The sequence below is a fragment of the Anolis carolinensis genome, unplaced genomic scaffold (genome assembly GCF_035594765.1).
Source record: "Anolis carolinensis isolate JA03-04 unplaced genomic scaffold, rAnoCar3.1.pri scaffold_7, whole genome shotgun sequence".
Lineage (NCBI taxonomy): Eukaryota > Metazoa > Chordata > Lepidosauria > Squamata > Dactyloidae > Anolis > Anolis carolinensis.
In genome coordinates, this window is record NW_026943818.1 from 39,190,537 (window position 1) to 39,215,110 (window position 24,574).

Sequence of the window (24,574 nt, forward strand, 5' to 3'; positions counted from 1 at the left end):
CAGGTCCAGTCTAGGAACTGGGATCTGGGCTAGGAACTGGTCAGTCTGGGCCCATAACCTATTGTCAGAGTAATTTGCAATTGTCAGCAGTAGATGAAGTCAGTGGAATGCAGAACGAAGAGACACCCAGAGACGTTGGTAAAACTATATACAAAGTTTTACTGTACAAGACACAGGACTCTCACTCTAGTCAGACAGAACAGAACTGAAGTAATCAGTAAAGCATACACACTTGTGTCTGGACACTCCCCAGTTCCAGCCATACATCAAGGTCATCACAGCTTCTCAGCAATTAACTCTTTTCAGACTATAGCACACTCTGGATGATGCAATCAGTATGCAATACATGCAAGACATAAATTGCATTTAAACACTACCAATACACAAATTCCACATTAACAATTTATTAGGAAATAGGAAATAAATAGTTCTTTAAAAGCAAAAGTAAAGATCCAAAAGATTATTGCAGAACCAAGGCTATGCAGATTAATCCAAGAAAACCTTAGGCATAAAACAAGGCTCCATTAATACATGACATAGTCCCATGAACTTGATTACAGGATAATCCAAGAAAGCAAGAGCTGCTTCTAACTCAAATGAGACGTTGCTTTGACAAAGATTCCTCTCTCAGCAGACTGTTTTAATAGCATAACATGAAGGCATTCCTTTGCCCTTTGACCTCACTTTTATTTGCTATTCTAAGACATCTGCAAACCCGCCTAAATTCCAAGCGATGCATTATTGTCAAGGCAAAACTACTTGTTAGTGTTATCAGGCTGGGAGCTGCTCTCCCTTCCTGCTTCTTGCACCTGAGAAACATCAGCATCAACAACACCTCCCGTGGGAAAGCCTCCCTGTTCCCCATCTTCCACAGCAGGAACACCCTGCACTTGAATCCCATAATTCCCATCAGAGTCATCTTGAACCTCATCCTGAACCTGAACCCCCCTCATCCTGAACCTGTATCCCAAAATCCTCATCAGAGTCACTCTGAGGCTGAGTCACAACAGTTATTATGTTTGCATGTTAACTATGTTTTAATATGTGGTTTTATATTTTATTGCAAGTCCCATCATCCTAGGTATGTCCGTCCCCAGTCTGCACCAGAACGTAAAGGGGGTGATGGAGGTTGTGTGTGTCAAGTTTGGTCCAGTTCTGTCACTGCTGTGTATTCGCAGTGGTCTGTTAAGATTTGAAGCATGTGAAAGTACTGCAAATCCCATAACCCATGCTCCATCCTCCCCCAAATGGCACCAGGGTGTAAGGTGCATTATGGGGGCTATGTGTGCCAAGTTTGGTCCTGATCCGTCATTAGTAAGAGTAATAGTGGTCTGTTGGAGAGAAAATGTTTGAAAGTACTGTAAAGCCCATAATGCTTGGTCCATTCTCCCCCAAACTGGTGTAGCATGTAAAGTGTGTCACTTGGGATATGTGTGGAAAGTTTGGTTCAGTTCTGTGATTCGTGGCAGTGGCAGTGGTGTCAAGAAGTGAGTGAAGGTACTGGAAGTCCCATCATCCTTGGTCCATCCTCCCTCAATCTGCCTCAGGACGGAAAGGGGTTCATGGGGGTTCTGTGTTCCAAGTTCGGTCGAGTTCTGTCACTGGTGGGCGACGTAGTGTTCTGTGGGAGATGTAGCATTCGAAAGTACTGCAAATCCCATCCTGTGTGGCCCATCATCCCCAAACGGCACCAGGACGTACAATGGGTCATAGGGGTTATGTGTGGCAAGTTTGGTCCAGGTCCGTCATTCCTGGCGGTCACAGTGGCCTGTGAAAGTGGCGGCCAATCAGAAAGCTGGCACATATTCCACCCGGCCAATCAGAAAGCTGGCACATACAAACATTCACTTTTATTAGATAGATAGATATAGATATAGATATACAGTAGAGTCTCACTTATCCAACACTCGCTTATCCAACATTCTGGATTATCCAACGCATTTTTGTAGTCAATGTTTTCAATACATCATTGAAAGGTTGGGGGGCTTGTAGTTTTGTTGTTTTGTGGGTCGCCGTGATGCCATCACTCTTTTCTATATATAGATTACTAGCTGTGCCCGGCCACGCGTTGCTGTGGCAAAGTGGTGGTGGTATTGGTTAAAAATTGTTGTGTAATTTTTATTTGCAATTTTTTATTAATTTTTTTGTAAGTTATATTTTTATTTATTATATTTTATTATTTTCTTGTATTATTTTTAGTTATTTTCTGTTATTATGGTATTTTATTGTATTAATTTTTAGTGTTTTTTATTATTTTTTATTGGGTTGCTAGGAGACCAAGTTGGAGGAGCTTAGCCTTCTAACTGGCAGCAATTGGATAAAAGCAATTATTCCTCTCTCTCTAATTAGGACTTTATTTTTCTTTTCTTTTTGTTGTATCAACCTAGAGGCGTGGATGATGGGTTGTGTTGTCAAATTTCGAGTTTGGGGGGCTTGTAGTTTTGTTGTTTTGTGGGTCGACGTGATGCCATCACTCTTTTATATATATAGATTATTAGTTACATTGCAGAAGTTATTAGCAACTATTGTAAAGTGCATATTGTAGATTTCATTTACTCCAAACTGTCAGCTGGGGGCAGTTTGGGTTGCCGTTTTCCCCTCCGAAGTAGATCATCAGCCATACTCCATCGTCCCAAATCCACTGCTAAGTTCACTGGGGTCCCTGTCTTTCCCCTCCAGACAAGCAGCATGAAGTGGACATCCCGACTTCGGTCCCCAAGGAGAAAGCCAAGGAGAGGAAGAGGCGGCCCATGTCCCAGATCAGCGGCGTGAAGAAGCTCCTGCACAGCTCCAGCCTCAGCTGCACGGCCGTCCCTCGCTTTGGGGTCCGGACGGAGCAGGAGGGACTGCTGGCCAAGGTGGGGCAACCCGGGCCTTGGGGAGCTCCCCCAAAGCGGTATTGGTAGGGCTATTCGTCTGTATGTGTAACCCAAAGGAAAGATCTGACTAGGAGCAAGGAAAGGGAAGGAAAAGAGAAGCGAGCCAAACATTGCTTCCTAGTGTTCGGAGTTCCCTCCTTTCAGGATATTTCCGTGTGTGAATTTTTTAGTTTACAGATGTCATGTTTAATTGTGTGTTTATGTTTGGAATGGGTAAGTATTAGTGTTACCAGTGCGTGGGGGATGGTAGCCAGCTCAGCATTCTGAGGGAGGTTGCCATAGAAACGTAGCTGCTTCTGTAGAAATGTAACTAGCAAGAAAGGGGCGGAGCTAGCTGGATGAAAAAGGAGGGAATGTTTTAAAAAGAGTTCAGTCTGTGATCGGAGGAATTACAGTGAGGACTGATTTTCAGTTGAAGGATCAGGGAGACTCAAATGCTTAATTTTGGGTCAATTTAAAATAAGTTTGGTGACTTGTTTTAAGGTAGTCTGTGCCCTGCTGAGGTACAGTTAAGACTGATTCTCAGTTGGAGAATCAGGGAGACTCAAATGCTTAATTTTGGGTCAATTTAAAATAAGTTTGGTGACTTATTTTAAGGTAGTCTGTGCCCTGCTGAGGTACAGTTAAGACTGATTCTCAGTTGGAGAATCAGGGAGACTCAAGTGCTTAATTTTGGGTCAATTTAAAATAAGTTTGGTGACTTATTTTAAGGTAGTCTGTGCCCCGCTGAGGTACAGTTAGGACTGATTCTCAGTTGGAGCATCAGGGAGACTCAAGTGCTTGTTTGAGTGAATTTAAAATAAGTTTGGTGACTTATTTTAAGGTAGTCTGTGCCCTGCTGAGGTACAGTTAGGACTGATTCTCAGTTGGAGCATCAGGGAGACTCAAGTGCTTGTTTGAGTGAATTTAAAATAAGTTTGGTGACTTATTTTAAGGTAGTCTGTGCCCTGCTGAGGTACAGTTAGGACTGATTCTCAGTTGGAGCATCAGGGAGACTCAAGTGCTTGTTTGAGTCAATTTAAAATAAGTTTGGTGACTTATTTTAAGGTAGTCTGTGCCCTGCTGAGGTACAGTTAGGACTGATTCTCAGTTGGAGCATCAGGGAGACTCAAGTGCTTGTTTGAGTGAATTTAAAATAAGTTTGGTGACTTATTTTAAGGTAGTCTGTGCCCTGCTGAGGTACAGTTAGGACTGATTCTCAGTTGGAGCATCAGGGAGACTCAAGTGCTTGTTTGAGTGAATTTAAAATAAGTTTGGTGACTTATTTTAAGGTAGTCTGTGCCCTGCTGAGGTACAGTTAAGACTGATTCTCAGTTGGAGAATCAGGGAGACTCAAGTGCTTGTTTGAGTCAATTTAAAATAAGTTTGGTGACTTATTTTAAGGTAGTCTGTGCCCTGCTGAGGTACAGTTAAGACTGATTCTCAGTTGGAGAATCAGGGAGACTCAAATGCTTAATTTTGGGTCAATTTAAAATAAGTTTGGTGACTTATTTTAAGGTAGTCTGTGCCCTGCTGAGGTACAGTTAGGACTGATTCTCAGTTGGAGCATCAGGGAGACTCAAGTGCTTGTTTGAGTCAATTTAAAATAAGTTTGGTGACTTATTTTAAGGTAGTCTGTGCCCTGCTGAGGTACAGTTAAGATTGATTCTCAGTTGGAGAATCAGGGAGACTCAAGTGCTTATTTGAGTCAATTTAAAATAAGTTTGGTGACTTATTTTAAGGTAGTCTGTGCCCTGCTGAGGTACAGTTAAGACTGATTCTCAGTTGGAGAATCAGGGAGACTCAAGTGCTTATTTGAGTCAATTTAAAATAAGTTTGGTGACTTCTTTTAAGGTAGTCTGTGCCCTGCTGAGGTACAGTTAAGACTGATTCTCAGTTGGAGCATCAGGGAGACTCAAGTGCTTGTTTGAGTCAATTTAAAATAAGTTTGGTGACTTATTTTAAGGTAGTCTGTGCCCTGCTGAGGTACAGTTAAGACTGATTCTCAGTTGGAGCATCAGGGAGACTCAAGTGCTTATTTGAGTCAATTTAAAATAAGTTTGGTGACTTGTTTTAAGGTAGTCTGTGCCCTGCTGAGGTACAGTTAAGACTGATTCTCAGTTGGAGCATCAGGGAGACTCAAGTGCTTGTTTGAGTCAATTTAAAATAAGTTTGGTGACTTATTTTAAGGTAGTCTGTGCCCTGCTGAGGTACAGTTAAGACTGATTCTCAGTTGGAGCATCAGGGAGACTCAAGTGCTTGTTTGAGTCAATTTAAAATAAGTTTGGTGACTTATTTTAAGGTAGTCTGTGCCCTGCTGAGGTACAGTTAAGACTGATTCTCAGTTGGAGAATCAGGGAGACTCAAATGCTTAATTTTGGGTCAATTTAAAATAAGTTTGGTGACTTATTTTAAGGTAGTCTGTGCCCTGCTGAGGTACAGTTAGGACTGATTCTCAGTTGGAGAATCAGGGAGACTCAAGTGCTTAATTTTGGGTCAATTTAAAATAAGTTTGGTGACTTATTTTAAGGTAGTCTGTGCCCTGCTGAGGTACAGTTAGGACTGATTCTCAGTTGGAGAATCAGGGAGACTCAAGTGCTTAATTTTGGGTCAATTTAAAATAAGTTTGGTGACTTATTTTAAGGTAGTCTGTGCCCTGCTGAGGTACAGTTAAGACTGATTCTCAGTTGGAGAATCAGGGAGACTCAAGTGCTTAATTTTGGGTCAATTTAAAATAAGTTTGGTGACTTATTTTAAGGTAGTCTGTGCCCTGCTGAGGTACAGTTAAGACTGATTCTCAGTTGGAGAATCAGGGAGACTCAAGTGCTTAATTTTGGGTCAATTTAAAATAAGTTTGGTGACTTATTTTAAGGTAGTCTGTGCCCTGCTGAGGTACAGTTAAGACTGATTCTCAGTTGGAGAATCAGGGAGACTCAAGTGCTTATTTGAGTCAATTTAAAATAAGTTTGGTGACTTATTTTAAGGTAGTCTGTGCCCTGCTGAGGTACAGTTAAGACTGATTCTCAGTTGGAGAATCAGGGAGACTCAAGTGCTTATTTGAGTCAATTTAAAATAAGTTTGGTGACTTATTTTAAGGTAGTCTGTTTCCAGATAAGGAACAGATAGTCTGTGATTGAAATTCACAGGGTGACTGCAGTTTAAAGCAGTAGAAAAGGAGGTGATATTTTAAGGAATTTGAAACACCTCAATATAGCTTTACAACAGTTAATCTAAGTGCCTCTAAAGAGAAGTTACTGTAACCATTAAGCTTGTGCCTGAATAAACGTGTTATTGTTCTTTCTACCATCTATATTACCATCTAAAGCAAACAAGGAGAAAGAAGAAAAATAAAATTTAAAAAGTCTCCTCTCTAAGTAGTTAGTGGCTATATCTTCCAATAGTGGTGGCAAGAGTTGATAATCCCCTTAACATCTGGTGGCCGCATTATAAACATCTTTACCTCTGGTGGCAGCTTTTAAATAAAACATCTTTAATAACTGGTGGCAGCGGATATAAAATATATAATAATAATATAAATATAATTAATTAATAGAAACTCATCCACATCTCCACAATTGGTGTCAGAGGTGGGATTTTAAAAAGATTCCCCCCTGCCTGAAAGAACCTTAGTCGTTCTTAGCTCATTGCACCGTGTCTTTACAACCCCGGAACATGTGATGAGGTCCGTGCCTCTCCATGCTAGAAAAGAGGCTGAAATGTCCTACGACTGGGAATTTTCTCAATATGATGCGGTCAATTGCAGGACGCTTCTGCCTCTTTTCAACCACAGAGGGCTATGCACGACGGCCGGAATACGTTTAACTCACGTGGTGAGATCAGTTGGCATTCACGCTATTTGGAATAATCATAACCTTTTTGTAACATATGATCTTCCCGAGAAGAATCAAAACTCGCTTGAGTCAATCTTCTCCATAGTGGTAAATATCCACTAGTATTCATGCAAGGCAATTTAGGTTTCTCAGTTGCTAGACTGAAATGCCTGGTTTTCTCTTTGAACTGTTAGGGACAAAGATAGGCCAACACACAAATATCTATATATATAAAAGGGTAATGAAATTTCGGCCTAGGACAAAACAACAAAACTACACATCCCAGAAACACTAAACTTGGCAGCACATCCCCTCATCCATGCCTCTAGGTTCATACAACAAAAACAAAAGAAAAATCAAGTCCTAATTGGAGGGAGAGGAATAATTGTTTTTATCCAATTGCTGCCAGTTAGAAGGCTAAGCTCCGCCCACTTGGTCTCCTAGCAACCCACTCAGCCCAGGGGACAGGCAGAGTTAGGCCTTACTTAGGCCTCTTCCACACTGCCTATAAAATACAAATTATCTGATTTTAACTGGATTATATGGCAGTGTGGACTCAAGGCCCTTCCACACAGCTGTATAACCCATTTATAATGGACTTAATGTCAGGGGAAACCCTTTTTACCTTAACTACCACCAATTCCTCAATACTTTATTTCCCATACCACCACACTTCACCACAGCAACGCATGGCTGGGCACAGCTAGTATCTATATATATGAAAATATGTGTGTTTTTGCCGTGGAGTAAACAACAAAACCACTGAACCAAATCACACCAAATTTGGCCACAAAAGACATAGTCATCCAACCTGTGTCTTTCAAACAAAATAAACCTAGAAAAATAAAGTCCAAATTAGAGAGGACGAGGAAGAGCCATTTTCCCCCTGGCTGCCAGACAGAAGGGTAGGCCCTGCCCCCTTCGTGTCACAGCAAATTTGGCCACAAAAGACATAGTCATCCAACCTGTGTCTTTCAAATAAAAAAAAAACTAGAAAAATAAAGTCCAAATTAGAGAGGACGAGGAAGAGCCATTTTCCCCCTGGCTGCCAGACAGAAGGGTAGGCCCTGCCCCCTTCGTGTCACAGCAAATTTGGCCACAAAAGACATAGTCATCCAACCTGTGTCTTTCAAATAAAAAAAACTAGAAAAATAAAGTCCAAATTAGAGAGGACGAGGAAGAGCCATTTTCCCCCTGGCTGCCAGACAGAAGGGTAGGCCCTGCCCCCTTCGTGTCACAGAAAATGTGGCCACAAAAGACATAGTCATCCAACCTGTGTCTTTCAAATAAAAAAAACCTAGAAAAATAAAGTCCAAATTAGAGAGGACGAGGAAGAGCTGTTTTCCCCCTGGCTGCCAGTCAGAAGGGTAGGCCCTGCCCCCTTCATGTCACAGCGACCCCCTCATCCACAGTGGTGCCCGGGGGATAGGCAGGGCTCAGTTAGGCCTCTTCCACACTGCCTATAAAATACAGATTATCTGAATTGAACTGGATTATATGGCAGTGTAGACTCAAGGCCTTCCTACACAGCTATATAACCCAGAATGCCAAGGCATATAATCCACAGTAGCTGCTTTGAACTGGATTATCTTGAGTCCACAATGCCATATAATCCAGTTCAGTGTGGATTTTATACAGTTGTGTAGAAGGGGCCTCATTTAATCCAATTCTAAACTGATAAGTGTTTTCATATTGTTTTGGCAATGAATTTGGCAACGAGCACTCAGTGGAAATCCTGTCCTGCCTTTCTGCCTTTTCCACACTAGGAACTCGAGGACGTGAACCGGTGGGGCCTGGATATCTTCAGGATCTCGGAATACTCTGGCCACCGGCCCCTGACGGTCATCATGTACAGCATCTTCCAGGTGAGCTCGTTGTTCTTGGCCCGGCGTTGGGTAACATTCGAAGAACTGCTCCTGATTCACTCTCAATAAGGGTAACGATAGCCTAAAGAACTCCCGTTCCAAAAAACAAGAATGAAGCCACCACTTGATTGGTGCATGGTCAGGTAACAGACCAGAGGAAAGGCAGCACCGTATAGGTAAAGAGGTAGCGCGGGAATACCTGGCTACTCAAAATAAACTCAAATAAACTCAAGTTTTGACTTGAGACGGGGATGGCACGCGTACGTATGGTACAATAAAAAACAAATAGAAAAAATTTTTGGAAACCACTTTATTTGATCTTCCTTGATAAAAGTTTGGGAAAAATACAAAAAAAATTATATATGACAAGACTCCATTATGGATATCACTGATAGAAGAAAATAACAGGAAACTTTTAGAATGGCCAACATACAAAGAAATTTTAATTAAGGAAAATAGTGGATTTCAGGTAAAACTCCTCGAAGAAATAAAAAGAAAATATAGAAACTTAACAATATGCCCAAATAAAGCAAAAATTTTCGATGGACAATAAAATGTTAGGCTGCGCTAAGCTCCCATTCAAGGTAGGTTGCAGAAACAAATTTTTAAAAAATATATTTTTAAAAACATATTTTTAAAAATGTTATGGGGGGAAAAAAATTAACGAAACATTAAGAGACAATTAGAGAATGGGCCAACAATAGTTCGAATTACATTGCTGGTTGCGCTGTGAGACAATGTCTCGGAATGCGTATCAAAAAGCGAGAACAATCTGAAATAATTCCGATATACGATTCAAAACGATGTTTTGGACATGTCTAATGTTTACCCCCACTCTGCAGGAGCGGGACCTGCTGAAGTCCTTCCAGATTCCGGTGGACGTCTTCATCACCTTCATGATGACGCTGGAGGACCACTACCACCCGGACGTGGCCTACCACAACAACATCCACGCGGCCGACGTGGCCCAGTCCACGCACGTCCTGCTCTCCATGCCTGCTCTGGAGGTGGGGTGATGTCCGGCAATGAATGCTGGTAGCCTTGATGAATCTTCTCCAGGTTTTAGTCCCAACTGTAAAAAAGCAATGCGCGTTGCTGCCACTGCTGAGGCTTCCTCTGTGGCCCTTTGAGTGATCACCTTCCTTCTCCGCAGGCCGTCTTCACGGACCTGGAGATCCTGGCGGCCATCTTTGCTGCCGCCATCCACGACGTCGACCACCCAGGCGTCTCCAATCAATTCCTGATTAATACCAGTGAGTGGGCTGTATTCGTTAATAATAAGCAGAGGCGCAAAATCTCAGGCCTAATCTCAGCCTGGACCTTGGTTGGGATTGGGAAATCTATATACAGTAGAGTCTCACTCATCCAAGCCTCACTTATCCAAGCCTCTGGATAATCCAAGCCGTTTTTGTAGTCAATGTTTTCAATATATCGTGATATTTTGGTGCTAAATCCGTAAATACAGTAATTACTGCATAACATTACTGCGTATTGAACTACTTTTTCAATTTTGTTGTATAACATGAGGTTTTGGTGCTTAATTTGTAAAATCATAGCCTAATTTGATGTTTAATAGGCTTTTCCTTAATCCCTCCTTATTATCCAAGATATTCACTTATCCAACGTTCTGCCGGCCCGTTTATGTTGGATAAGTGAGATGCTACTGTAATAATAATAATAATAATAATAATAATAATAATAATAATAATAATAAAGAGGGTTGGAAGAGACCTCTTGGGCCATTTAGTCCAACCCCCTTCAGCCTCGTGCATCAAAAGCACAAGCAAAGCATCCCTGACAGATGGCCACCCAGCCTCAATGTTAATAATAATAATAATAATAATAATAATAATAATAATAATAATAATAATTCTCAATTAAAAGACAAAGTATGGATTGTCAATATTGCAATCCCAGGGGACAGCAAGATTGAGGAGAAACAATTGGAAAAGCTGACACAATATGAGGATTTAAAGATCGAACTGCAAAGACTCTGGCACAAGCCAATCAAGGTGGTCCCAGTGGTGATCGGCCAACTGGCTGCAGTGCCTAAAGACCTTGGCCTGCACTTAAACACAATCGGCACTGACAAAATTACCATCTGTCAGCTGCAGAAGGCCACCTTACTTGGATCTGTCTGCATTATTCACCAATACATTACACAGTCCTAGACACTTGGGAAGGGTCTGACGTGTGATCCAATACAACAGCCAGCAGAATGTCTGCTGTGGACTCATCTTGTTGCATGGAGCCTCCGGTGGCCTAGGGGATAAAGGCCTTGTGACTCGAAGGTTGGGTTGCTGACCTAAAGGCTGCCAGGTTCAAATCCCACCTGGGGAGAGCGCGGATGAGCTTCCTCTATCAGCTCCAGCTCCATGCGGGGACATGAGAGAAGCCTCCCACAAGGATGGTAAAACATCAAAACATCCGGGCATCCCCTGGGTAACGTCCTTGCAGACGACCAATTCTCTCACTCCAGAAGCAACTCCGGTTGCTCCTGACACGAAAAAAAAAATCTTGTTGCATTTCTAATAATAATAATAATAATAATAATAATTGCACAGACAGACTACAAACAGAGGCACGACTATGTGGCCCAAATGATTCATTGGAACTTATGCCTCAAGTACCACCTCCCAGCAGCAAAGAACTGGTGGGATCACAAACCTGCAAAAGTCTTGGAAAATGAGCAGGCAAAGATACTGTGGGACTTCCGAATCCAGACTGACAAAGTTCTGGAACACAACACACCAGACATCACAGTTGTGGAAAAGAACAAGGTTTGGATCATTGATGTCGCCATCCCAGGTGACAGTCGCATTGATGAAAAACAACAGGAAAAACTCAGCCGCTCTCAGGACCTCACAAAGACTCTGGCAGAAACCAGTGCAGGTGGTCCCGGTGGGGATTGGCGCATTGGGTGCTGTGCCAAAAGATCTCAGCCGGCATTTGGAAACAATAGACATTGACAAAATTACGATCTGCCAACTGCAAAAGGCCACCCGACTGGGATCTGCACACATCATCAGAAAATACATCACACAGTCCTAGACACTTGGGAAGTGTTCGACTTGTGGTTTTGTGAAACGAAATCCAGCATGTCTATCTTGTTTGCTGTGTCATAATAATAATAATAATAATAATAATAATAATAATAATAATAATAATAATAATAAGGGTTGTAAGAGAAGAAGAGACCCCTTAGGTCAGGGGTCCCCAAACTAAGGCCCGGGGGCCGGATGCGGCCCATAGAAGCCATTTATCCGGCCCCCCATGGCACAAGGGCAGAAGGGGGTTGGGCTAAATGACCTAAGGGGTCTCTTCTGCTGGCTGTTGTATTGGATCACACGTCAGACCCTTCCCAAGTGTCTAGGGCTGTGTAATATATCAGTGACTAATGCGGGCAGATCCAAGTAAGGTGGCCTTCTGCAGCTGACAGATGGTAATTTTGTCAGTGCCGATTGTGTTTAAGTGCAGGCCAAGGTCTTTAGGCACTGCAGCCAGTGTGCCGATCACCACTGGGACCACCTTGATTGGCTTGTGCCAGAGTCTTAGCAGTTCGATCTTTAAATCCTCATATTGTGTCAGCTTTTCCAATTGTTTCTCCTTAATCTTGCTGTCCCCTGGGATTGCAATATCGACAATCCATACATTGTCTTTTAATTGAGAATTATTATTATTATTATTATTATTAACATTGAGGCTGGGTGGCCATCTGTCAGGGATGCTTTGCTTGTGCTTTTGATGCACGAGGCTGAAGGGGGTTGGACTAAATGGCCCAAGAGGTCTCTTCCAACCCTCTTCCCAAGTGCCGGAGATAGGGCTGAGCACTTGAGGTGCCTGTTAGGACACACAGGGGGCGGAGCTAGAGGAGTGGGTGTGGCTTCTTCCCAAGAGCCCAAGACAGGGCTGAGGATCTATACCTCTCCTGAGGCGCTTGTTGGGACACAGAGGGCGGAGCTTGGGAAGGGGGCGGGGCCTCTTCCCAAGAGCCTGAGACAGGGCTGAGCCTCTATACCTCTCCTGAGAGGCCTTTTAGGACTAAAGGGCGGGGCTAGGGGTGGGGGCGGAGCCTCTTCCCAAGAGCATGAGACAGGGCTGAGCCTCTATATCTCTCCTGAGAGGCCTTTTAGGACTAAAGGGCGGGGCTAGGGGTGGGGGCGGGGCCTTCTTCCAAGAGCGTGAGACAGGGCTGAGCCTCTATACCTCTCCTGAGAGGCCTTTTAGGACTAAAGGGTGGGGCTAGGGGTGGGGGCGGGGCCTTCTTCCAAGAGCGTGAGACAGGGCTGAGCCTCTATACCTCTCCTGAGAGGCCTTTTAGGACTAAAGGGTGGGGCTAAGGGCGGGGCCTCCTTCCAAGAGCATGAGATAGGGCTGAGCCTCTATACCTTTCCTGAGAGGCCTTTTAGGACTAAAGGGTGGGGCTAGGGGTGGGGGCGGGGCCTCTTCCCAAGAACCCGAGACAGGGCTGAGCCTCTATATCTCTCCTGAGGCTCTTGTTAGAACACGGGCAGAGGTCCAGCCCCATCAGGCACTTGGGAAGAGGCCCCGCCCCCTCCTGCGCCACAGGACAGGGATAGAAGCTCAGCCCTGCCTCAGAGCTCGTAACTCCGCCCATCCCAGTCCTGGCTGCCCATTTGTGGCCCCGCCCACCTCCCCTCACAGCCCTGCATCTTGGACTAGGGGAGAGGCTCAGCCCCACCCTCTTGAGCAGGAGCCACACCCACCCCTCTAAGCCACGCCCCCTTTCCAGGGGGCGCTGAGTCATATTTTTTCTGGAAAGGGGGCAGCAGGCCAAATAAGTTTGGGAACCACTGCTGTAAAAGGTAGAAAGCAATCAAGTCAATCTGACAGAAGAGATGGGAACAGGAATAGGAATGAGCAGAATGCACAGGGAAGAAAAGGGAAAACGAGAAGATGTTTATAGCACAGAATAGCCTAAAGTTTTTGAAGCAGAGTTCCTGGTCTCTGGAATATCACACGCACAAAAACCCGACGTGTCTGCTTTTCAGACTCTGAGTTGGCTCTGATGTATAACGACGCCTCGGTGCTGGAAAACCACCATCTGGCCGTGGGATTCAAGCTCTTGCAAGAAGAAAACTGCGACATCTTCCAGAACCTCTCCAAGAAGCAGCGGCAAATGCTCCGGAAGATGGTCATCGACATGGTGAGAGGGGCATCGATTGTGGCGTTACAATGGAGGATTTGTTAATGTGGGATTTCTGTATTGGTAGTATTTAAATGAAAGTATTTAAATTTGTGTCTAGCATGTATTGCATACAGGTCGCATCATCCAGAGTATGCTATAGTCTGTAAAGAGTTAATGACGGAGAAGCTGTGTTGACCTTGATGTGTGGCTGGAACCTGGGGAGTGTCCAGACTCAAGTGTGTTTGTACATTACTGATTGCGTCCGTTGAGATCTTGCTCTGTTCTGAGTTTGTGTCTGCCTAGAGTGAAAGCCAAGTCTGTGTTCGTCTGCAAGTCCGTTTGTCTTGTATAGTAAAACTTTGTATATACTTTTTAACATCGTTTCTGACGTCTCTTCGTTCTGCGCTCCATTGACAACATACAACTGCTGCTACGCTGCGAATTACTCTGACAGGATTGATAGATTTGGTCTCAAATTTGCAAATCAATCAAGTCAATGGAGTCAAATCTGCAAAGATTGGGATTCCAGTCGGAGTTGTCTATTTGTTCCCTGTGGTCTTGATCTTTCCACACAGGTCCTGGCAACAGATATGTCCAAACACATGAATATCCTGGCTGACATGAAGACGATGGTGGAGACCAAGAAGGTGACCAGCTCGGGGGTGCTGCTTTTGGACAACTACTCCGACCGCATCCAGGTCAGATTTGTGGAGGATGGAGTGAGGAAAATCCATTGGGTTTGGGGTCGAAATGGGAGGAAAGACAGGGTATCTTGGGTACTGGCTGCTGCGGCCCGTTCCATCCTCCTCAGTGCAATTTAGCAGAGCTTTCCAACAACAATATCCAGCCTTTATTGGCATGCAACGACCAAATCACAGCACAGCCATATATATCTTATACTAGTTGTGCCCGGCCACGCGTTACTGTGGCGAAGTCTGGTGGTATGGGAAATAAAGTACTGAGGAATTGGTGGTAGTTAAGGTAAAGGGTAAAGGTTTTCCCCTGACTCTGGGGGTTGGTGCTCATCTCCATTTCTAAGCCAAAGAGCCGGCGTTGTCCATAGACACCTCCAAGGACATGTGGCCATAGGCATGACTGCATGGAGCGCTGTTACCTTCCCGCTGGAGCAGTACCTATTGATCTACTCACACCGGCATGTTTTCGAACTTCTGCCTGTCCCCTGGGCTGAGTGGGTTGCTAGGAGACCAAGTGGGCAGAGCTTAGCCTTCTAACTGGCAGCAATTGGATAAAAACAATTATTCCTCTCCCTCTAATTAGGACTTTATTTTTCTTTTCTTTTTGTTGTATGAACGTAGAGGCATGGATGAGGGGTTGTGTTGTCAGTTTTCGAGGTTGTGGGGTGTTTAGTTTTGTTGTTTTGTCCTAGACCGAAATTTCATTACCCTTTTATATATATAGAAGATATAAAAAAATGTAATATGCATAATTAGGACTGAGTTAACAACAAAACCACTGGGCCAAATCACACCAAATTTGGCCACAAAACTAATCACTTTCCAAGGAGTGACCATAAAAAAATATAAATAAATAAAACACCATGCCCATATGTAGAAAGCGGCCAGGCTTTTAAGCTGCAAGACTATTCAGTGCAATTCAAGCTGGCCAAACAAGGATTCCCCTACCAAGGAAGTAGCCAGGCTTCAAAGTGGCTCTTGGATTGAGGGTGCTACTCCAGCTCACCAAACAAGAATTCCCCTAGGTATAGCACAGACAGGCATTGAAGCTGCAAGGCTATTCAGTGCAATTCAACCAGACCAACAAAGGATTAACCTTGGTAGAAGGCAGCCAGGCTTTGAAGCAGCGATACTACTCTGTACTATTTGTCAGGGGATGATGGGTAGCAGAGTGAAATCCAAAATATTCACCATCCCGGTTTTCACCTCCTTCTCCAGAGTGTCTCCCCGTGTGGAAATACAGCACTGGACAAACACACTCCAGCAGACGAGGGTTCGGTTGGAAATCCAAGGGCAATATATCTTTATTTACATGACTATATACAAACAGAGCAAATCAGTCCTTCTCTCCATGAGTGCTCTTGCCTAAGCGACTCATGCACACACAGACACTGCTCAACTGCTCAGGAAACTCCTCTGCATTCCACAGGACAAGAAAGAAAGTCCTGGTCAAAACAAACTTGACCCCATTGGTCCTGTGATATGTCAATCATAGCAGACTCTCATTAACTCCATGACTGCTGAAATGCCTTGCCGAAAAACTAACACATAAGGCATTTCTAATAGCCCAGATTGATTTTAACATTTCACAATACACAATACACTGACACTATTGAAGCTGACCAACCAAAGATTCCGCTAGGTAGCAAGCAGCCAGGCTTTGAAGCAGCGAGGCTATTCATTGCAATTCTAGCAGCCCAAAAAACCATTCCCCTAGAACGCAAGGACCCAGACTTCCAAGCATTCCATTTCATTCCAGCTCACAAACAAGGATTCCCATAAGAAGAAAACAGCCAGGCTTTGAGGCTGCAAAGCTATTTACTGCTGTTCCACCTGGCCAACAAAGCAATCCCATAAGCCACAGCAACGCGTGGCCGGGCACAACTAGGCATACATACACACAACAAGAGGAAGTCACAGATGAAAAGGAAAGCATGATCAAAAGTTACAGATGTCAAGAATAAAATTTGCAAGAGTCAGATTATGATGCAAGTCAAGATACAAACGCCTGCTCTTGACCAACTTGCAAGCTCCTACATTTGTAAGCATTACGACTGCTTCCAAAGACAAGCATCCCACCCAGAGGTGGATCTGTAATTGGCTAAGCGAACGAATCCAAAGGGTGATTCTCACCAATGCGTCGTCTTCATCATGGAAAGAAGTGACAAGTGGAGTGCCACAAGCAGGGCTCCGTCCTGGGCCCGGTTCTGTTCAACATCTTTATTAACGACTTAGACGAAGGGTGAGAAGGCACGATCATCAAGTTTGCAGACGACACCAAACTGGGAGGGAGAGCCAACACTCCAGAAGACAGGAGCAGAATCCAAAACGATCTTGACAGACTAGAGAGATGGGCCGAAACTCACAAAATGAAGTTCAACAGGGACAAATGCAAGATACTTCACTTCGGCAGAAAAAATGGAAATCAAAGAGACAGAATGGGGGACGATGCCTGGATTGACAGCAGTGTGTGCGAAAAAGACCTTGGAGTTGTCGTGGACAACAAGTTAAACATGAGCCAACAATGTGATGCGGCAGCTAAAAAAGCCAACGGGATTCTGTCCTGCATCAATAGGGGAATAGCGTCTAGATCCAGGGAAGTCCTGCTCCCCCTCTATTTTATTCTGCCTTGGTCAGACCACGTTACCTGGAATCACACTGTGTCCAATTCTGGGCACTGAAATTGAAGGGAGATGTTGACAAGCTGGAAAGCGTCCAGAGGAGGGCGACCAAAATGATCAAAGGTCTGGAGAACAAGCCCTATGAGGAGCGGCTTAAAGAACTGGGCATGTTTAGCCTGCAGAAGAGAAGGCTGGGAGTAGACATGATAGCCATGTACAAATACATGTACACAGCCCGGGGCTGTGGCGCAGACGGGAGAGCAATGAGTCACTGACCAGGAGGTCATAAGTTCGAGGCCCGCTCGGAGCTATGTTCTTCGTCTTTGTCCTGTGTTAAAAAGGCATTGAATGTTTGCCTAATATGTGTCATGTGATCCGCCCTGAGTCCCCTTCGGGGTGAGAAAGAAGGACGGAATATAAATGATGTAAATAAATAAATAAATAAATAAATAAATAAATAAATAAATAATACGTGAGAGGAAGTCCTAGGGAGGAGGGAGCAAGCTTGTTTTCTGCTGCCCTGCAGACTAGGACACAATGGAACAAGGGCTTCAAACTACAGGAAAGGAAGGAGATTCCACCTGAACATCAGGAAGAACTTCTTCACTGTGAGAAGGGCTGTTCGACAGTGGAACTCTCTCCCCCGGACTGTGGTGGAGGCTCCTTCTTTGGAAGCTTTTAAGCAGAGGATGGATGGCCATCTGTCGGGGGTGCTTTGAATGCGATTTCCTGCTTCTTGGCAGAATGGGGTTGGACTGGATGGCCCATGAGGTCTCTTCCAACTCTACTATTCTATGATTCTGTGATTCCTTTCCGCCCTCGCAGGTCTTGCAGAACGTGGTGCATTGCGCTGACCTCAGCAACCCCACCAAGCCGCTGGAGCTGTACCGGCAGTGGACGGAGCGCATCATGGTGGAATTCTTCTACCAGGGAGACCACGAGCGGGAGAAGGGCATGGAGATCAGCCCCATGTGTGACAAACACAACGCCTCCGTAGAGAAGTCCCAGGTGAGCAAGACATGGGATGGGATGGCCTTTCAGGCAAGACATGCATGGGCTTTTATTACTTGATAGAAACAAAGGCTGAACCTAGGCCTTTCCGAGTGGAGCGTGATCTCAAGTGGAGGGTGAGCTTAAGTGGGGGGCGATCTCAGAGTGAAGGGTAAACTTAAGTGGAACGTGATCTCAGAGTGAAGCGTGATCTCGAAAGGAGGGTGTTTTCAGAGTTTAGCGTGATCTTGAGTGGAGCGTGATCTCAGAGTGGAGGGTGATCTCAGAATGCAGGGTAGTCTCAAGTGGAGGATGATCTCAAGTGGAGCGTGATCTCAGAGTGGAACGTGATCTCAAAGTGGAGCGTGATCTCAGAGTGGAACGTGATCTCAGAGTGGAGGCTGATCTCAGAGTGGAACGTGATCTCAGAGTGGAATGTGATCTCAGAGTGGAGCGTGATCTCAGAGTGGAGCATGATCTCAGAGTGGAGCGTGATCTCAGAGTGGAACATGATAGAGTGGAGCGTGATCTCGAGCGGAGGGTGTTTTCAGAGTGGAGTGTGATCTAAGAGTGGAGCGTGATTTCAGAGTGGAACGTGATCTCAGAGTGGAAAGTGATCTCAAGTGGAGGGTGATCTCAGAGTGGAGGGTGATCTCAGAGTGGAGCGTGATCTCAGAGTGGAACGTGATCTCAGAGTGGAAAGTGATCTCGAGTGGAGGGTGATATCAGAGTGGAGGGTGATCTCAGAGTGGAGGGTGATCTCAGAGTGGAGCGTGATATCAGAGTGGAGTGTGATCTCAAGTGGAGGCTGATGTCAGAGTAGAACGTGATCTCAGAGTGAAGGGTGATCTCAAGTGGAGGGTGATATCAGAGTGGAGCTGGCTTGTTTTCTGCCGCCTGGAGACTAGGACTCAGTGGAGCCATGGGGTTCAAGCAACAGGAAAGAAGATCCCAGCTGAACATTAGGAAGGACTTCATAACTGTTAGAGCTCTCTGCCTCGGAGTGCGATGGAGTATCCTTTGTAAGCACAGCCTGGATGGCCATCCTTCTGGGATGCTTTGATTGTGCTCTTCCTGCATGGCCAGGTGGGGAGCTGGACTAGATTGCCCTTCCAGCTCTAGTAAACTTGTGTCAGAAGCTTCTGGTGTGAGAGAATTGGCCGTCGACAGAGACGTTGCCCAGGGGACACTGCCCGGATGTGCTGCCATCCTGTTGGGAGGCTTCTCTCGTCCCCGCAAGCTCGAGCTGACAGACCCAGTCTCGCAGATTCGAGGAGTGTATTATTGACACCTCCTGTACATGGCCGTGTCCCTTTATTTGTCTCTCTGCCGCTTCAGGTGGGCTTCATCGACTACATCGTCCACCCGTTGTGGGAGACCTGGGCCGACCTGGTCCACCCGGACGCCCAGGAGATCCTGGACACGCTGGAGGACAACCGGGAGTGGTACCAGAGCATGATCCCGCAGAGCCCGCCGCCACCACAGACGCCGTATTCCGCAGACACAGCAGAGAAGTTCAGGTTCACTTTGGAGGAGGAGGAGGACAGCGACGCGGAGGAGACCGCGGAGGAGGAGACCAAGGAAGAGACCGCGGAGGAGGAGACCGCGGAGGAGGAGACCGCGGAGGAGGAGACCGCAGAGGAGGAGACCGCGGAGGAGGAGACCGAGGAGGAGAGCGGCAACTCCAAGGCCACGGAGGGCTCCGCATGGCCAAACGATCCTTCGGAGAATGTCCTGGTCAAGCAGGAGGAGGCCCTGGATGCTGATGAGCCAAGGACGGCCATGCCAAAGGAACCTGAGCAAGAAGGCCACCCCACTTTTGGGGCGCTGGGGACGTAGTCAGCCGACGGCACCCCAAAAGGTCTTGCTCAGCTTTGCGGGCCTCTCCTTCCTTTAAAGCAGAGCTTTCCAAACCGTGTGTCGGGATACGCCACATGCTGTGTCACATGGGAAGGGAAGCCAAAGGGCATCTAGTCCTACCCCCTTCCGACAGGCAGGAATGAGCACCACCAAAGCCCTCCCAACAGACCGGCATCCAGCCTCAGATCAAAACCCTACAGAGAAGGAAGGAGAGCCCCAAAGGGCATCTAGTTCAACCCCCTTCCAACAGGCAGCAAGGCACCATCAGAGCCCTCCCAACAGATAGCCGTGCAGCCTCAGATCAAAACCCTACAGAGAAGGAAGGAGACTCCACTGGAAGGGATTCCCAAAGGGCATCGAGTCCAACCTCTTTCAGCCAGGTAGGAATGCGCACAACCAAAGCTGTCCCAACAGATAGCCATCCAGCCTTTTTCCAGAAACCTCCAAAGGAAGGAGAATCAACTGGAAGGGCATCTAGTCCAACCCCCTTCAGACAGGCCGGAATGTACACAACCAAAGCCTTCCCAAGAGACAGCCATCCAGCCTCAATTCAGAAACCTCCAGAGAAAGAGACTCCACTAGACTTCTAGGCATTCTATCCTTCACTAGCGTTGGAAGGGACCCCCAGAGGGTATCTAGTCCAACCTCCCTCCACCATGCAGTTATGTGCACAACCAAAGCCCTCCCGAGAGACGGCCATCCAGCCTCACTTCAGAATCTCCAGAGAAGGAAGGGGAATCCACTGGAAGAGAACCCCAAAGGGCATCTAGTCCAACCCCCTTCAGACAGGCCGGAATGTACACAACCAAAGCCTTCCCAAGAGGCAGCCATCCAGCCTCAGTTCAGAAACCTCCAGAGAAAGAGACTCCACTTGACTCCTAGACATTAGATCCTTTGCTAGAGTTGGAAGGGACCCCCAGAGGGTATCTAGTCCAACCTCCCTCCACCAGGCAGGAATTAAAGCTCTCCCAATAGAGAGCTGTCCAGCCTCAGAGCAAAAGTCTACAGAATTAGGAGATTCCACTGGAAGGAAACCCCAAAGGGCATCTAGTTTAATCCTGTTCGGACAGGCAGGAACACAGTCAAAGCCCTCCCAACAGATGGCTATCCATATGTGACAGAGTGCTTTAAATCCCTACAGAAGTGGAGAGTTGGTGCGTGCTTAAGTGTAGCTACTGTTCTAATTTTTTTCATAATTAGCACAATTTATTGCTCGAGTTGCAGTCATTACCACTGAAATAGAGTCGTTTCTAATTCAGAAAAATTTGTTGACAACTATATTTGTGACGAACCGCACGCGGCGGCTCTAGAGGAAACGCCACAAGAATCAAATGTAGTGCATAAAAAGTGTAAATATATATATTTACATACATATACAGTAGAGTCTCACTTATCCAACTTAAACGGGCCAGCAGAATATTGGATAAGCGAATATGTTGGATAATGAGGAGGCATTAAGGAAAAGCCTATTAAACGTCAAATTAGGTTATGATTTTACAAATGAAGCACCAAAACATCATGTTCGACAACAAATTTGGCAGAAAAAGTAGTTCAATGCGCAGAAATGCTATGTAGTATTTACTGTATTTATGAATTTAGCACCAAAATATCATGATATATTGAAAACAAATGCGTTGGATAATCCAGAACGTTGGATAAGCGAGTGTTGGATAAGTGAGACTCTACTGTATATATATCGTATTGTATGACATTCTTATAAAGGATTGGTTCAACCACCGGTTTCCTAGTAAAATTCAAAGGCTGTGTGTCACCAATGTGAAAAGTTTGGAAAGCTCTGCCCTAAAGAAATGGATGGGATTTCAGCCTGGAAGGGCAACAAGGAGCAGGCCGAGTCCATGGTGACTTTATTCCCCCATTTTTCTTGTGGGATTTGCTCTGAATCTTTCAGAGAAAAAGAACTTTTCTCTGTGAAAATATCTAACTTTGCAAAGTTTTCTCCCAGCCACGTGTTTCCATCCTGCACCATTTCTTTTTGCAAAAAAAATAATAATGTTTATTTGCCCGAATTTCCAAATGTCCAAAGCATATCTCAGCGTATTTATTTCTGCCATTCACTTTTTCAAAAAAAATATTTATATCCCCAAATGTGAGTCGGCGTGTCTTATGTCTCGCAAATGACTACTAAGCCTCACAAACAGGCACATAGATACTGTATTTCATCGCATAATAGTTGCCACTGCATCAATAGTCGCATGCCCCATTTCTGGTGCGCATCTTATGTCTCGCAAATGACTACTAAGCCTCACAAACAGGCAAATAAATACTGTATTTCATCGCATAATAGTTGCCACTGCATCAATAGTCGAACTCCCCATTTCTGGTGCACATCTTATGTCTCGCAAATGACTACTAAGCCTCACAAACAGGCAAATAAATACTGTATTTCATCACATAATAGTTGCCACTGCATCAATAGTCGAACTCCCCATTTCTGGTGCACATCTTATGTCTCGCAAATGACTACTAAGCCTCACAAACAGGCAAATAAATACTGTATTTCATCGCATAATAGTTGCCACTGCATCAATTGTCGAACTCCCCATTTCTGGTGCACATCTTATGTCTCGCAAATGACTACTAAGCCTCACAAACAGGCAAATAAATACTGTATTTCATCGCATAATAGTTGCCACCGTGTCCATAGTCACACTCCCCATTTCTGGTGTGCATCTTATGTTTCGTAAATGTCTACTAAGCCTCACAAATAGGCAAATAAATACTGTATTTCATCACATAATAGTTGCCACTGCATCAATAGTCGCACTCCCCATTTCTGGGGTGCCACAAATGGTATTTTTCTTTTCCTCACATAATAGTCGAAGCCCCATTTGAGGTTGATCCTTCTTTCTTTATTTCTCTGAAGTAAAGGAAGTTTAAGAACTAGAAAATTGAGATCTGTGAAGCTCCACTCTTCTCTCCTTTCTTCTTCCTCTGAGACTTTCAGGCAATTAAAAAAACCTGAAGGTGGATCTCTGGAACTCGGATTGTCCCCCCTTCCTGTCCCCAAAGAACACCATTCCAGGTTTTGTAGGTCTTGGAGGAAAGAAGAGTAGATATAATAATAAAAATAGGGAGCCCCCGATGGCGTACTGGACTAAAGCCTCGTGACTTGAAGGTTAAATATGCCCAATGGCCAAACAATAAAGTGTCACCAGCCAGAGGCCTATAAATATCTGGGCATATTACAGCTGGACAACATCAAGCATGAACATGTGAATGCTGTGGTCAGCAAAGAATACACACAAAGGGTCAGAAAAATTCTCAAAAGCAAGCTCAATGGAGGCAACACCATCAAGGCCATAAACACCTGGGCCATACCTGTCATAAGATATACTGCTGGCATCATGAACTGGACACAGATGGAACTGGACAATTTGGACAGAAAAACAAGAAAACTCATGACCATTCATCATTCCCTGCACCCTCGCAGTGATGTTGACCGGCTATATCTGCCTAGAAGATCAGGAGGCAGAGGACTCCTACAAGTAAAACAAGCCGTCAAAGAAGAAGAACATGCCCTGGCAGAAGATGGAAAGCAAAGTGAAGAACCTGCTTTGAGTGAAGTCAAAAATCAGAAACTCCTCAAAGCACAGCAGACAAAAAACCAGTACAAGAAAACCGCACTACAAACTAGAGCTGACAGCTGGCACAACAAAACATTGCATGGAAAGTTCCTTGACAAAATGGAAGGAAAAGCTGACAAGGAGAAGACCTGGCTCTGGCTCACGAATGGGACCCTGAAGAAGGAGACAGAAGGCCTGATCCTTGCAGCCCAGGAGCAAGACATCAGGACAAAGGCAATTAATAATAATAATAATAATAATAATAATAATAATAATAATAGAAGACCTGGCTCTGGCTCACGAATGGGACCCTGAAGAAGGAGACAGAAGGCCTGATCCTTGCAGCCCAGGAGCAAGACATCAGGACAAAGGCAATTAATAATAATAATAATAATAATAATAATAATAGAAGACCTGGCTCTGGCTCACGAATGGGACCCTGAAGAAGGAGACAGAAGGCCTGATCCTTGCAGCCCAGGAGCAAGACATCAGGACAAAGGCCATTCAGGCCAAGATCGAAAAATCAGCTGATGACCCAAAATGCAGACTGTGCAAGGAAACCGACGAAACCATGAATCATATCCTCAGCTGCTGTAAGAAAATTGCACAGACAGACTACAAACAGAGGCACAACTATGTGGCCCAAATGATTCATTGGAACTTATGCCTCAAGTCCCACCTCCCAGCAGCAAAGAACTGGTGGGATCACAAACCTGCAAAAGTCTTGGAAAATGAGCAGGCAAAGATACTGTGGGACTTCCGAATCCAGACTGACAAAGTTCTGGAACACAACACACCAGACATCACAGTTGTGGAAAAGAACAAGGTTTGGATCATGGATGTCGCCATCCCAGGTGACAGTCGCATTGACGAAAAACAACAGGAAAAACTCAGCCGCTCTCAGGACCTCAAGATGGAACTTCAAAGACTCTGGCAGAAACCAGTGCAGGTGGTCCTGGTGGTGATGGGCACACTGGGTGCCGTGCCAAAAGATCTCAGCCGGCATTTGCAAACAATAGGTAAAGGTTTCCCCTGACGTTAAGTCCAGTCATGTCTGACTCTGGGGGTTGGTGCTCATCTCCATTTCTAAGCCGAAGAGCCGGAGTTGTCTGTAGACACCTC

At 45.1% G+C, this 24,574-nt stretch overlaps 1 protein-coding gene across 4 annotated transcripts in view; it reads left to right on the forward strand.

Annotated features, from left to right (window-relative positions):
* The window catches only part of pde4c (phosphodiesterase 4C), a 110,889-nt gene extending 88,377 nt beyond the window's left edge, over positions 1–22,512 (forward strand). For all 4 annotated transcript variants that reach the window (XM_062959971.1, XM_062959972.1, XM_062959974.1 and 1 more), the window contains 8 exons: positions 2,680–2,858; positions 8,455–8,553; positions 9,396–9,560; positions 9,707–9,806; positions 13,566–13,720; positions 14,278–14,400; positions 17,844–18,026; positions 19,347–22,512. In XM_062959971.1, the coding sequence (XP_062816041.1) occupies positions 2,680–2,858; positions 8,455–8,553; positions 9,396–9,560; positions 9,707–9,806; positions 13,566–13,720; positions 14,278–14,400; positions 17,844–18,026; positions 19,347–19,847 (1,505 nt within the window). In that variant the 3' untranslated portion in view covers positions 19,848–22,512. The remainder of the gene's footprint in view (positions 1–2,679; positions 2,859–8,454; positions 8,554–9,395; positions 9,561–9,706; positions 9,807–13,565; positions 13,721–14,277; positions 14,401–17,843; positions 18,027–19,346) is intronic.
* The last annotated feature ends 2,062 nt before the right edge of the window (positions 22,513–24,574 follow it).